Consider the following 14632-nt stretch of genomic DNA (forward strand, 5'->3'; position numbering starts at 1 on the left):
TATCTCAAAAACGGTACAAGCTATGAAAAAGTTGTACATACAGGATGAATACATTAGAAGTTTGTCTACAGCTCAGAATTTGAATGAAGTCTCTAGCTGAAAGTATGTGGACGCTTTAAAGGCTGAAAGAAGTAAGAAGATTTGAAGAGTTTCAAGACTGTTCCAATGCATTCTCTATGAGGAAAAAAAATCAGAAATAGTTGAATATTGCAAAAAGTATGAATAGTTGAAAAGAGAAAAGACATAGCACACCTGTCCCGGAAAGGCTGAACATTTTGATGTGAGAATTGTTGAAATAGCACAAAGTATGAAGGACTAGTTAAGTGTCAAAAGTATAAAGAAAATGGCCGAACAGAAGAACAATAGTGTGAATGCTCCCTTCCATCATGGACATTGGTCAGAAACGCTGTCTGACAAGAGCACAGAACATCACCAGAGACCCCACACACCCACACAAGGAACTGTTCTCACTGCTGAACTCTGGGAGGAGGTATCGCAGCATGAGGAGCAGAACAACCAGGTTCTGCAACAGTTTCATTCCCCAGGCCATAAGACTGCTGAACCTCCAATACGGCTGATTTCTTAACTTTTGCACATGCCACTTTTAACATGTTTAACATTTTAACTGTGATCCTTTTAACATTTTTAACATTTTAATTGTGATCCTTTTAAATATAAAATAGTATTCTTTTTGCACATATGCACATAGAGCACTTTATTGACCAATCAACCTCACTTGTCTTGTTTTTTAATTTATTTATATATATATACACATATATTTCTGTTTGTGCCAAGAATCAGTGAAACGAAATTTCGTTCTATGCACACTGTGTATTTTGAATGACAATAAAGTAACTATTCGAAAATGTTGAACTATCCCTTTAAGCACTGATTGATTCAGTTTTCAGTCTGCCTCGGTCATTGCACCTTTGTCTGTGTATGTGAACTTAGTGGTGTTTTCATTGTGAGGTGACAGAAAGCTGTCTGTGACTGTTGATCTGTAGAGAGAGGAAGAGTCAGAGAGAGGAAGAGGAGGAGGAGGAGGAGGAGGAGGAGGAGGAGGAGATCTATTTGTCTTGCTAAGCTTTGCTTTCGCCACACGACATGTATGTGGTGACATTGTGTGTGTGTGTGTGAGTGTGTGTGTTGGTCTAGTTTTTACATGACAATTCAAAACAACGACAAATTTGCAGATGTCTGCCATTCAGGGTGGGGTAATGAGTGAGAAAATAACTGTTAATTCATAAAAATACTCACTGTGTGTGTGTGTGTGTCTACTATAGGTTCTCTCCACTGCATCATGCAGCTCTTAATGGAAACCTGGAGCTCATCAACCTGCTGCTGGAGTCACAGGCTGCTGTTGACATCAGAGACCAGAAAGGTAAGAGGCACACACACACACACACACACACACACACACACACACACAGAAACAGAAACAGAGTACATTTCACTCATACTCATAAATATACATTGATCAATAATATTGTATGTGTGTAACAGATATGGCCCATGTGTGTGTGTGTGTGTGTGTGTTTGTGTGTGTGCAGGTATGCGACCACTGCACTACGCAGCCTGGCAGGGGAAGGCGGAGCCTATGAAGATGCTGCTGAAATCTGGTTCGTCCGTCAACGGCCAATCGGATGAAGGACAGATCCCTCTCCACCTGTCAGCGCAGCATGGCCACTACGACGTGGTGAGTGACAGCCGTTCTGAAAAACACAGAGCAACATGAAGCCATCTGTAAATCAGCTGATCATTACTTATCTACACATGATCCACAGGACAGAGCTTTTGCAGTTTACTGTACATGTCATCCATTTCCTTTAGTTCTGGAGAATAGACTGTGAGGGGCTCAAAGAATTGGTTGTCATTAGTGAATGTTGGTTCCTTTAAAGCAGAAGTAAGCGGAATGTTTGTGTTAATATAAGTCTTAAATAGTTATATCTTCCGACAGCAATCACTTATATAGAGTGTTTGGTCCGAAACACGGGTCTGTCAGTCACTCTGCTCTGCTGTAAGCCGAGGAGAAAACTTCTTGTATACTTCCTTGTATCCTACAACCTTTATCCAATGAGGAGAGAGAACGGCATGAAGGGCTGTGTGTGCAGCCAAGGGATGCGTGTGAATGTGGTGACGTAGGGACGAGGACCAATAGATCCATGACGAGGGCGGGGACTGCTAACTCCATCGGCTGACAAAAAGTTAGCCAAAACGACCGGATCGCTTACTTCTGCTTTAAAGATATTCAGAAAAGAAAATTGAATTTGAGCCTTCTGTGGGTCTTAACATTAGTGTAATAACTCATCTATCAGACAATGTAGCCCAAACTTTGTGCAAAATTCTATTTTCCAATCATTCCGGGATGAAAGTGTGGTAGTTTTTTTAACATTGGATAATGCAGGTGCACGAATTATGCGTCACGTTGCTCACGATTCATCAGCCACTGATATTGGATCCGTCATCCGTCAACCAAACGTCTGAGACACACACACACACACACCGAGCTCGGTCTCGCCCCAAACATTGAATATCCCGCCCGCTCGATAACGACCAATCAAATTCATTTTCCTTACTCGGGTAAACTCGTGTGGCAACTTGTGGAAACTCGTAGAAGGAGGCGCGACAAACAGGACACCAACACCTTTAAAGCTGCTGTAGACTGAAGGAAATAACATTTTGAAATGAAAAATACAATGTGATGATACTCTCTGCTTCCTGGGCCACTTCCCACCTTCTTACCTGCTATGACAGGTTCAAGTGTCTGCTGTGGAAAAAGGCCAGTCAGCACAACACCAGACTTGTTTATGTTACTGAGCAAATTTGGGATGTGACTCAGGCCTGGAAGCAGGCTGCCTTTGACTTTAACATTTATAACACATCAATTATTTAGTGATTTCTACAAGCCTCAATTCCTAGATCACCACAAAGCAAAACGACAAACAGACAGAAGCTAAAGAAAATTCCCTCTTTGGGGCTTTCCCTGCTAGAAGAGAGGAAGTCTGGGGGAAACACTGCAGTGCTGCTGCAGACTTGCCAAAGACACAACAATGAAATACAGCAGACTCACCACAGCAGCTAACAAACCCGAGAGGAGAGTGACGGCGAGTGTCCACGGGCTCTAAAACTGAAGAGGCACTGCTTCTGCTAGATTAAAAAACCATGGTTTACACAGGCTAACAAACTGGGGCTGAAGTTTTAATCACACTTGCTTCCAGTGTGCGGCGAGCAAATAAATAAAATAAAACACAGAAACTGACAGACAGACTGCAGATTAAAAAATAAATCAAAGGCAATAGCACGGCACAGAGGGGATTTGAGAAACAAGCGCTGTAAAAACAAGATGGCGTGGCATCGTGTTTGTTTGAGACGAGGGAGTCTCGCATTCTCCTAATTTGTTCCGTTTTTAAGGTGCATTAAAAAAGTGAAAGCACAATAGAGTAATTCCTCTAGTGAGGCGAATTTATCCTCTTAAGTCTTTTACCACTTTAACCAAGCTTTTCCTTTCACTTGTGTCACAGTGCTCTGTGTCTGCAGGGATTAATTCTCTTTAACTCTCCAAGGGACAAAAACTCTGCCTTTTCTAATAGACATACTACTGTACAGAGTAAACAGCTCTCTGCTTTGTGTCATTACACAAGGTGTGGATGTGGATGAAAACAAAAATTTTAAAAAATAAAAATGACAATAATAACAAGTCTTCATATTTTTTTATTCCATGATGTCAAAAGGCTTCTTAACAGTAAAACTACAGTCATCTTAATGTGTTTCTCAGCTCTGTCTCTCTGAGGACATCTGTGGTGCTTTTGGTTTTTAACAGACCGTAACATACTGTAGAAGTGCTGTGTGTGTCTTTGTAACGGCTCATGCCTGCATAGACTATACGTTGCATAATTGTTTTGGTTTTGGAACATGTGGTGCAGTGATAAGCAGTGTTGTCTCACAACAAGAGGGTGGCTGCCTGTGTGGAGTTTTCATGTTACATGTTTGTGTGTTTCCTCACACAGTCCAAACACAAGCAGGTTAAGCGCTGTCACTCTTACCTACTCTTCGTACCTTTTCTCATAGCTCCCTGCTCTCCAGTGCTTACATGTTTAGTTTAGTTTAGTTCATCTTAAATCAGCCTGTGCATATTCTCATTTGTCCAGGCCATAGTATCTCAAAGGAATTTGCAATCGAAAGCAACTTCATCTTAAATCATCACTGTCGTTCGCTCCATGTGCTGGTTGAATGTTGTTTTCTTCAGGGATGTCAAACTCATTTTAGTTCAGGGGCCACATACAGCGCAATTCCATCTCAAGTGGGCTGGGTGATTAAAATAATAGCATAATAACCTATAGATAACCAGAGCTCTGAGTTTCCCCCTTTGTTTTAGTGCAAAGAAGAACAAATATAAGATGTTTACAGTTAATAACTAATCTTTTACAATACATTTTTAACAACCTGGAATTTCTTTCTAGAAAATACATGCAATTTAAAGCAGAAGTAAGCGATCCGGTCGTTTTGGCTAATGCTGCGTTCCAGGCAGGCTTTTGAAACCGTAAGTTACAGCTTCAAGTCACGACTTACGACTTTGTAGCGTTCCAGGCAACCCGTAACTCGTGTTTTTCCGACCTGTTGCCTGTGAAATTCACTATAACGGCCACTCGTAACTTCCGACCCGTGAACTCATACCAGATCGAACTGGTACGACTTCACAGGTCGGAAAAACACGAGTTACGGGCTGCCCCGAACGCACCATAACTTCTTGTCAGCCGATGGAGTCCCTACGTCACCACATTCACGCGCATCCCTTGGCTGCACACACAGCCCTTTATGCCGTTCTGTCTCCTCATTGGATAAAATTTGTAGGATACGAGAAAAGTTTTCTGCTCGGCTCAGAGCAGAGCAGAGTGACTGAGAGACCCGTGTTTCGGTCCAAACACTCTATGTAAGTGATTGCTGTCGGAAGATAGAACTATTTAAGACTTATATTAACACAAAAATATCGCTTACTTCTGCTTTAATTAAACAACATGATGTCTCTTCTGTCTTCTTTGAAATTGTCACTCTTGGCAAATTTGTCCTGCTGGCCGGATTGGCCCCTCTGCCCGCACGTTTGACGCCCCTGATCTAGAAGTTCACAGATACATCCACATACAGAATATTGTGCGTGTCAGAAGAGAATGGTCCGTGTCTTACAGTAATATGTTTGTGTGGTTAGATTACACTGTATAGTGGGTGGGGCCTTTCCTTACCTCCACTGTATCTGCTCCTGTTTACCAGGTCATAGTTAGTGCATTACACTAATACCAAACTCTTTGCTTTCTGTAACCGTTTCAAATCAAAAGCCCTCTAGCATTTCATTCTATAACAAGAGTTTCCTCTGTGAAACATCTGCAGGCACTGCACATGCAGCAACCATCTGATGGACTGAAGGAGGACAACACACACCCACAGTGACTGAAATAGGACAATAATAGTTAGATAATGCTTGGATGAGTCAGCCAGAACAACAAAGGGAAAATAGCATAATTATATTGATGGTTTTATTAAATTAAAGCGGAGGGTTTGTGTTAGTCTTGTGATTCTGACCTTTCCAAGTTTTGCTCTCTCTTGAAAATGGCTGGATGGATTTTTTGAATGTGATCTTTTTATTCACGTGTGTTTCTGTGTGTGTGTTTTTTTTCTCTGTTTCCAGTCTGAGATGTTGCTGCAGCACCAGTCCAACCCATGTATTGTAGACAACGCAGGGAAAACACCTCTGGACCTGGCTTGTGAGTTTGGCAGAGTTGGGGTAAGATCCTGTGTTTTTTAGTCGTGGTAAAACTCTACAGGACGTTTTAGGACTCTACAGGAATCATAACATCTGCTGTGTGTGTGTGTGTGTGTGTGTGTGTGTGTGTGTGTGTGTGTGTGTGTGTAGGTGGTCCAGTTGCTACTGTCCAGTAACATGTGTGCTGCTTTGCTGGAACCCAAAAAAGGAGACACCACCGACCCCAATGGAACATCTCCTCTCCACCTGGCTGCCAAGAATGGACACATAGACATCATCAGGTATACACACACAAACACACACAATCACAGATGTACACACACACACCATGTTTAATGAATCACTAGGCTTAAACATCCTCCTGAGCATGCTGATAAAACAGATGTATAACACAACAGGGGAGCAATCTGACCCAATACACTGAAGGAATAATGGAACAAACGTGTTGCTGTAGCGAAGCACATCAGTCACATGCTCCTAAATACCTTTTGGAGACAACTGATGTGAAACAGCTCCGCATCCCACCCACGCTAAATGTCAAGTCATTATAATCTCATCTTGTCGGAGACGTGCAGCTAATTTTTTTTTGTGTTTTAGTTAAACAGTGTCAGGGCAAAGTGACTTTTGTTGTGGCAGTGATGTCACCAGTCAGCAACAAAACCTACTGGATGAAAGATCACAGGGCGGCAAATAAACACACACCACAATTCCATTTTCTCTCTCATCACTCTCTACCACTTTCAAAGTAACTCTGGGCTATATGTGTGTGTGTGTGCTGAAGTTTGCTGGCAGACACAGACGGGGGTAGAGAGAGGGAGGGAGGGAGAGAGGGAGACACTGAAAGATGAGAGAGAACTGTAACCGAGGAAAAGATGAGAGAGAGGGGGAGAGACAGGTGTACAAAAATGAGGAGAGGGAGAGAGAGAAAAGGGAGAATAAAGGCTGTCATAGCTGATAGAGCGGAGCGTGTCTCTCCTGAGGTGACACAGATAAATGAGGCTCATTAGACACACTCGCACATCAACACACACACATGCACAGACAGCTAATTTTGTTTTTTTCTTGATGAACTACAATTTATGTGTCAAACAGATGTCCACAAATCCCATGTAAAGACCAACAGCAGCAGTGAATCGATCCTGTTAACAGGTGGGGCCTGTGGAACCACAACCTTAAAGAGACCCAGAGGAGTTTGGTTCTAAAAGAGTCTCATATTAATGTGGTTGAATCTACATTACCACTTGTTAATGGCTCCATTTTCGATAAATATATCATTTTGGCTTTATAGTTATTTTGATATTTAGTGGTCGACTCGCCCAGCATTTCCTGGTTTCGTCATGGGTCATGGGAATAACGCCGTCGGATCGCTAGTTGGCATCGTTTATGGTCGGAACTGTTAGGGAGGAATTTGTGGTGATGACGATGAAGAAGAAGAAGTACCAGAGTCCTGTATGTCTTCTGCTGAAGGAGTTTATTTAGGCTCGGCCGAGGAGAACAGAAGAGTCATCACAACATAAATGCGTGAGGCCACCTCAATTCTAACTGTGCGTTCACACCAAAAGCGACTTGAGCGACCGCGGCAACCGGCAGCGGGAGCCACACGATTTGAGCGACGCGATGGGAGCGACGCGAGTGATGCGAGTGACGAAAGTTGAGAGAGGCTCAACTTTATGCAAATGAGCAGTGGCGTGACCACGGCGACAGCCAATTGCTGACTGGGATTCTCACAGCGGGGGAAATTGAGAGCCTGAATGGACACATCTGCAGCACAGCTTGAAAGTCCCGCCCCTTTGGTCGCTTGGTGCAAGGGCCTGCTAGAGCTGGCAAGAGACGTGATAGGAGCGACCAGAGCGGCTACAGGCCATTTTATCACTTTTGGTGTGAACGCACAGTAAGGGTCAAATAGTAAAGCTCAGATTCTTATACTAGAACGGTGGGCTGAAATAGCAAAGGAGAGATGTCCAATTGGCTATAGTGCATAAACATGAAGAGAAAGATTCACACCAGCTAGGAAGTGAGAGAGAAACAATAGTGCCCCCCCCCCCCCCCCCCCCCCCCACAAAGTGTCATCCAGTGAAGGAGAACGTTATCCTCTGACTCTACAGCTGTGTCTGTAAGCAGCCAGAGAGTGAGATTGAAGTCGCCAAAGAGCGACCATGGCCTTGGCATGTTCCTCAGAGAGAAAATAGGGCAGATAACTGCCCCAGCAGTAATCTAACAGAAAGTCACTATGACACAGAGGGGTTGACCATTAACTACACAAACTATCTATAGGGAGGTGAAATTATTCTCTAACAAGAACTACGATGGTATCTGATCGTCTTCCAACCTCCGACTTTCGTTATTGGTTAATGAAAACATTCTTGGCAGATGCTTTCGCTTTTGTCAGCCGATGATGATGCTAAGAGTCTCATATTAAGGCAAGCACTCCTTGAGCATCAACTGTGAGTGCTGCCAGGTGGACACCAAACTCCTCTGTCACTTCCAGCACTTTGCACAAACCCTCATGTTTTGCATTATCGGAATGGATTAGAGACTATCTGGATCTGTTAAGCATGGAACGCGCCTCCAACTTTCTCTTTGACTATGACACGAACACTCAAGGACACTGGGACATTGCACGGACATTCAGGGAAAAAGAGCAGCATTACTCTAATATGCTTTTGTAAAGTTGTTTATATTGTCCTGCAACCTATGTTTTTCTTTTGTTATTAACTCATTGAGTGCCAACCACGTAATTTCTCGTTTTTCGTTCCCATGCGTTGAGTGCCAAAAACGAAATTTTTCGTTTTTTGCTTTTTTTTTTAAATTATGAAAATAGACACTTTGATACACATTATATGTAAATTTGGGGACTCTACGACGAGGAGAACTGAAATAGATGACGATCAAAGTCACATGACAGCTCATGATCTGGAAGTTTTTATCATAACTCAGCTTCTGCAAACGGAGTTCTGCATGCAGCTCTCACCTGCGCTGCTGCTCCAGCTGCTCGAGCTGCTCGGAGCAGAAACAGGAAGCTCTCAGACTGTCCCGCCCGGTCTTCATCTGGAGCAACACCGTGTCCTCCCCAAAGTCCTCCCGCGGTAAAATCTGATGGTCTCTGGACCAAAGCAGACCGCCGTCACCGACCCGTACCACAGAAGAACCGCGACCACCGGCGGGACCGGTGTTTCCGAGCCGCTGTGGCCGACAGACCCTCACGTTCCGCGGCGAGAGGCTGTGACACGGCACGGTGCGTCTGTGTTATTGTTGTTTAGTGGCGCCCCCCCCGCCCCCGATGGTGGCTTTGTGAATAGAACAACAATTGTTGTATATATTTATCTTACACGAGCCCTTTGATCCAGAAATGCGAGTGTGAGAAGAGCGACAGACACAAACAGCGCACCTTTCATAAAAGACGCTCTATCTCCTTTTCTAGAAAAAAAGGAGGGATTTTGGTGAAACCCAGCCATGTTTAGCTTGACTTTTCTCAGGAACAGAGGCACGTAGAAACAAACGGTTTGTGGTCATTTGAAGCATAAAGTTAAACCTTTCAATTGAGCTACAGTATGTGTTGGTGGCAATAATATAGAATACACTATGGCTCTACATAAAAAGTAAAAAATGGTCTAAATTGCCGGTACACTTGACTAAAACTTTGGAAAGGAGCGCGGCACTCAATGAGTTAATATTAAGTCAAATGCTACAATGTAATACATCAGCGTACAACCCCCCCCCCCTTTTTGTTTTTTTGTTTCTGTTTTTGTTTTGTTTTGTTTTGTTTTGTAACTACGTGAGTGTGTCTGTATGTATGTATAGTGTGAGTGGTGTGGTGTCTGGGTGTGTGTATGCATGTGTGCCTTTGGGTGTGCTGTGAAGTGAGTGTGTGTGTGTGTGCATTGGTGAGAGGTATGGCAAGGCAAGGCAAGGCAAGGCAATTTTATTTGTATAGCCCGTTTTTACAAACAGTTTGTCTCAAAGGGCTTTACATGGCATCGTAACAACATCCTCTGTCCTTAGACCCTCACATCGACTGAGGAAAAACTCCATGGAAAACCCTTTTAACAGGGAAAAGTCGGAGAAACCTCAGGGTGAGCAACAGAGGAGGGATCCCTCACCCAGGACGGACAGACGTGCAATAGATGTTGTTACAGACAAGAAAACAGTTTACAGTTTGGTTGTATGTATGGTTGAATATGTACATTGCAGTGCCATGCAGCAGACTTGTCATCCCTTTTGCCTTGTTTTATTATGATGTTGAAAATTAATTTAAAAAAATAAATAAAAAATTAAAAAATTAAAAAAACTTCCAGCACTTTGCGCCAGTCCAAGAATTTCACCATGTGCGCGGAGGCTCATGGGAAATGTAGTGTGACGCGTTAGTCCCTTTAAAACACAGTCTGTAGCCATTCAGGCTCTAGGAGACTGCACATGGGCACCGAGGGATATGAGCCAAGTGCTAAATGTAGTATACTGACATGTTGACAGTAACAATACAGATGTTCAGCAGGTATCATCCACCATCGAAGTTTAACGCTTTAACCTGTTATCATGCAAAGCTAAGTTAAGTTTCAGTCTGTTAATGCTGCAGCTTTCCCCTGGTTTCCCTCCCTGGTATGGACTGTAGTTGTATGTTAAGGGGTCACACTGCAGAGCCTCACTTGTAACTAACTACATATTAAGGCTGCATCTCTACAGAGATACTGCATGGGGACTGCAAGAACTATGATTGGCTGTTTGCATCCAGCAAAGAAATCTTTTTTGAAACCCTCCATGCGCCTTGACCTGAATTTGAATACAGACAAAGCAGGCTAGAAGTTACCAGGGTGTGAGTTCATGAGGCATAATTCTTAATTTATAGATTAGCACAGAATGAATATAGTGAATAAAGTACACATTCAATGCAGCTGAATTCACTAAAGTGCAGCTAAAATAGTCACCACAATTTACTATAAACCTTTAACAGTGTCGAGGTCTTAGGAAATGAAAATGTCATTTGTCATAAACTATTGAGGTATGGACTAATACATACACTAATACAAATACGTTTTGGTCATGTTAGGGGCTTTGCTGACAGAAATAGTCACCACGGGCTTTTCCTTTGAATCAAACACCAGTTCCTTATCTCTGTTCTTTCCCTGCTGGGCTCATCCTACAAATCCTCGTCTCGTCTCTGCACCGTGTCTGCATCTGCGTTTCTTTTTGACACCTCTCCTCATACCTTCTCCTTTGCAAATCTTCACACTTATGGTTTCCTCTCACTCTCATTCTCTTCTCTCTCTGTCCTCTCTTATCACTCTTATAACTATCCTCCTCACTCACTGTCTCCCGTGTCTTCTGCTCTGTGCCGTCAGACTGCTGATCCAGGCTGGTATCGACATCAACAGACAGACCAAAGCAGGCACTGCCCTGCACGAAGCTGCTCTCTGCGGCAAGACCGAGGCAGTGAGACTCCTGCTGGACGTAAGTGGAACTTTACCGAGAGCCGTCTCACACTGACACCTGAGCGCGAGTTCACTTAAAGGACAATTCCCCTGTAACTCAGAACTTAGAGCATATGGTTTATGAAAATTTCATGGCATGTCCCCCCTGATGTCTTCACCGCCATAAAAAAATCACAGTGGTACATGCAAGGTGACATTGGAAAAAGAGGCTTGTTTCATTTTCTACAAAATAACAAGAAAAAAAACATGATTCAAAAAAACAATAATGTGTTCTCTGTGATGAACGTCAGATGTTTAACAAACATCAACAAATATGTTGTACAGAACACAGAATAATAAATGTCAGACATAACTAAATATTCAGCTGGAAAATCACAGGTGTGGCTTCACTAGGAAGAAAATCCCATATGGAGTCATGTTCTTAATGAATTCCTGCAGTGTATGTTTTTAAACTGATTTAATTTTATTTTGTCTTTTATTCAACCAATAAATAAATGACAAGAAACATATAGTATCATAATTATACATCACCACACACAACTACATTATGCATATCAAAGGGAAAAGAAATAGAGCTTGGCCTGTAGATAAATAAAGAGTGAAATCATAAAGGAGAGGCTCTTGGTCATGCAGTCTGAAATAGTTGATCATTTGGATATTTTTTCTTTTTATCCTTTGCTTTTTCATACTGGTTAAAGCAGATATCAGTGGAATGTTTTTGTTAATATAAGTCCTAAATAGTCCTATTTTCCGTCAGCAATCACTTACATGAAGTATTTCAGCCTAAACACGAGTCTCTCCGTCACTCTGCTCTGCTGTAAGCCGAGGAGAAAATTTTCCTTGTGGGATACAAGTGTTATCCAATGAGGGGAGAGAACGGCATGAAGGGCTGTGTGTGCAGCCAAGGGATGCGCGTGAATGTGGTGACGTAGCACGAGGACCAATTGATGCCTGACAAGGGCGGGGGCTGCTAACTCATGGTGCGTTCAAGGAAACTCGTACTTTGTGTTTTTCCTTCCTGTGAAGTCATACCAGTTCGATCTGGTACGAGTTCACGGGTCGGAAGTTACGAGTGGCCGTTATAGGGAACTTTCACAGACAACAGGACGGTAAAAACACGAGCTACGGGTTACCTGGAACGCTACCAAGTCGTAGTTGTGACTTGAAGCTGTAACTTACGGTTTCAAAAGCCTGCCTTGAACACAGCATTAGCCGAAACGGCCGTGCCACTGATATCTGCTTTAAGAGATTACCGAAGACAACAGGTTGTTTGTTCAATAGGTGTAGAAATCAGTATGTAAACAGAATGAACACCTGTTTACCTCCCAGTCTAGTAGAGATATCATGAGATCAGCATCAAACTTCACTTACTACATTTAACTGTAAATTCCACTCACCAACATCTGTCTCCAGAGGGGAAAAGAAACACCAGTGTCAACTGTGTGACGTGTCTCTGTCATGTCTTTCCTTCAGAAGTCACTCTCTGCTGCTCAGAGGACGTTTGTTTTTTTTCTAATCCCAGAAAAAGATTGTAATTCACCACTAATGATTTCATCTCACCTAATGTATTAACAGAGAGTCTCATCATTATGAAAATATTCTTCGATAGATTTCCCAGGGAAGAATTAAATACAATAAATGTAGTGGGCCTGTGCATATTCTCATTTGTCCAGGTCATCGTTATCCCCAAAGAAATTTAAGTCAAAAGCAACTGGACTTGGTTATTTGTCTCGGAAGACGTTTCACCTCTCATCCAAGAGGCTTCATCAGCAGACCATCAGCGGACTACCAGACAAATAACCAAGTCCAGTTGCTTTCGGTTGAAAACTCCTTTGAAATAAATAGGTGCGTTTCCACTGCAGGAACTTGGGGGTAATTTTACGGGGCCAGCCCCGTTGGTGCGTGTCTCCACTGCAGGAACCTCCCCCACAGGGCCATTTACAGGAACTTTTACGGGGGCCAACGGAGTACCTACTCCAGTTTAGGTACTCCGTTGGCCCTGAAAAGCTCCTGGGTGGGGCTCGAGGTTAACCCGGCACTGATTGGCTAAAGCTAGAGCAGGCTCTGACGCTACCAGAAAGCACCAAAACAAACGGCATTTTAAAAATCCAGCAGAAGAGGAGCATTAGCCTAGCAGACACCGCTGTAAACAACAAGAAAACAGCAGGAAGATGTACAACAAATGGAGCGACGACGAGGTGCAGACATTGATTGCAGTCTACGGCACCGAGGAGATTCAGAGGGGGTTTGAGTCATCGCGGTGAAATGAAAATATCAGCGCACCTCGACACACTGGAGATCCATCACGCCGCAAAACAATGCCGTGAAAAGTAAAAAAAAAAAAAAAAAAAAAACTCAAGCAGGACATTACAATCAACCGCCATGTGCACAAACACACAAACCAGAAACGCAGCTACCGCCTCAGCTCCTTCCATCCTTCTTCTTCGTTGTTATGATTTTTGTGCATGTGCTTGTGACCTGCCTGGGTGACGTCACGGTCGAAACTGTCGCACAGCGATTAAGCGGCGATCGAAACTCATGACGTCGCCGCGGGGTCCGACTCTGCAGTGGAGACACGGCCACTGAGAGGGCCGAGTGAGTGGACGGTTCCTGTAGAAGTTCCTACCCCCTCCCTTTACCAGGAACTCCTTCAGTGGAAACACGGCTAATGTAGTGAGGCGGTGGAACGGCTTGCTTATTGCTCATTAATAAAAGTGCATTTAAAATCCCTGCATCCCCCATGTGATAAAAGTGAGGCACAGTTATGAAAACCACTGCTAAACTGACACAAGAAGAACCCAGAGAGAGATGATGCAAATGACCCCTTTGTGCTGGAGACACTGAAATACAGTGGGTTATATGAAAACAAGCCAGGCAATATGTTTTAATGACTGCATGTGTCCCAGCATGAGAAACTTACTTTGTCATTTACATCAGCGGCTGTGGAAGGTTACAAGCCATTGTCCTGGAGCGTCTGTGGACTGAATTCATCTTCTGTGTATGCGGCCTACATTTGATTCACCAGATTTGAATGTGATATTGCTCCTCAATGTGATATTGCTCCTCAGCCTCTGGTTGTCTGGGCTGGAGAATAAGAGGAGGTTGTAATTAGTAGAACAGCCACAGGGGCTGACTGCTGGAGCATGGGCTGCTGACGTCACAGTGGTAGATTATCACATCCCTAAGGTGTTTAGTTGAGCATGAGGGGACTCTAATTTATGAGTTCTTAGGTAACTGGAAACTCTGGAAACACACATACCTATTGTATTAATAGGTATGTGTGGTTTAATGTAATAATTAGTTAATTAGTATTATTAATCACACAATATGAATAATTTTTGTTTATTGTTACAACGTTTATCAGATTAATAACAGGTTCACATTCTGATTTCTCTCTTTATATCTGCATGAAACAAATAAGATAAAAAGTCAAATGAACAAAAAAAAACTA

At 43.1% G+C, this 14632-nt stretch overlaps 1 protein-coding gene across 10 annotated transcripts in view; it reads left to right on the top strand.

Annotated features, from left to right (window-relative positions):
- caskin1 (CASK interacting protein 1) overlaps positions 1–14632 on the top strand; it is a 174573-nt gene that overhangs the window by 127417 nt on the left and 32524 nt on the right. For all 10 annotated transcript variants that reach the window (XM_085785254.1, XM_085785246.1, XM_085785250.1 and 7 more), the window contains 5 exons: positions 1284–1381; positions 1551–1696; positions 5681–5776; positions 5906–6036; positions 11092–11200. In XM_085785254.1, the coding sequence (XP_085641380.1) occupies positions 1284–1381; positions 1551–1696; positions 5681–5776; positions 5906–6036; positions 11092–11200 (580 nt within the window). The remainder of the gene's footprint in view (positions 1–1283; positions 1382–1550; positions 1697–5680; positions 5777–5905; positions 6037–11091; positions 11201–14632) is intronic.

This window comes from Trachurus japonicus, chromosome 8 (assembly GCF_045865225.1).
Source record: "Trachurus japonicus isolate A0001 chromosome 8, Traja_1.0".
In the NCBI taxonomy this organism is placed as follows: domain Eukaryota; kingdom Metazoa; phylum Chordata; class Actinopteri; order Carangiformes; family Carangidae; genus Trachurus; species Trachurus japonicus.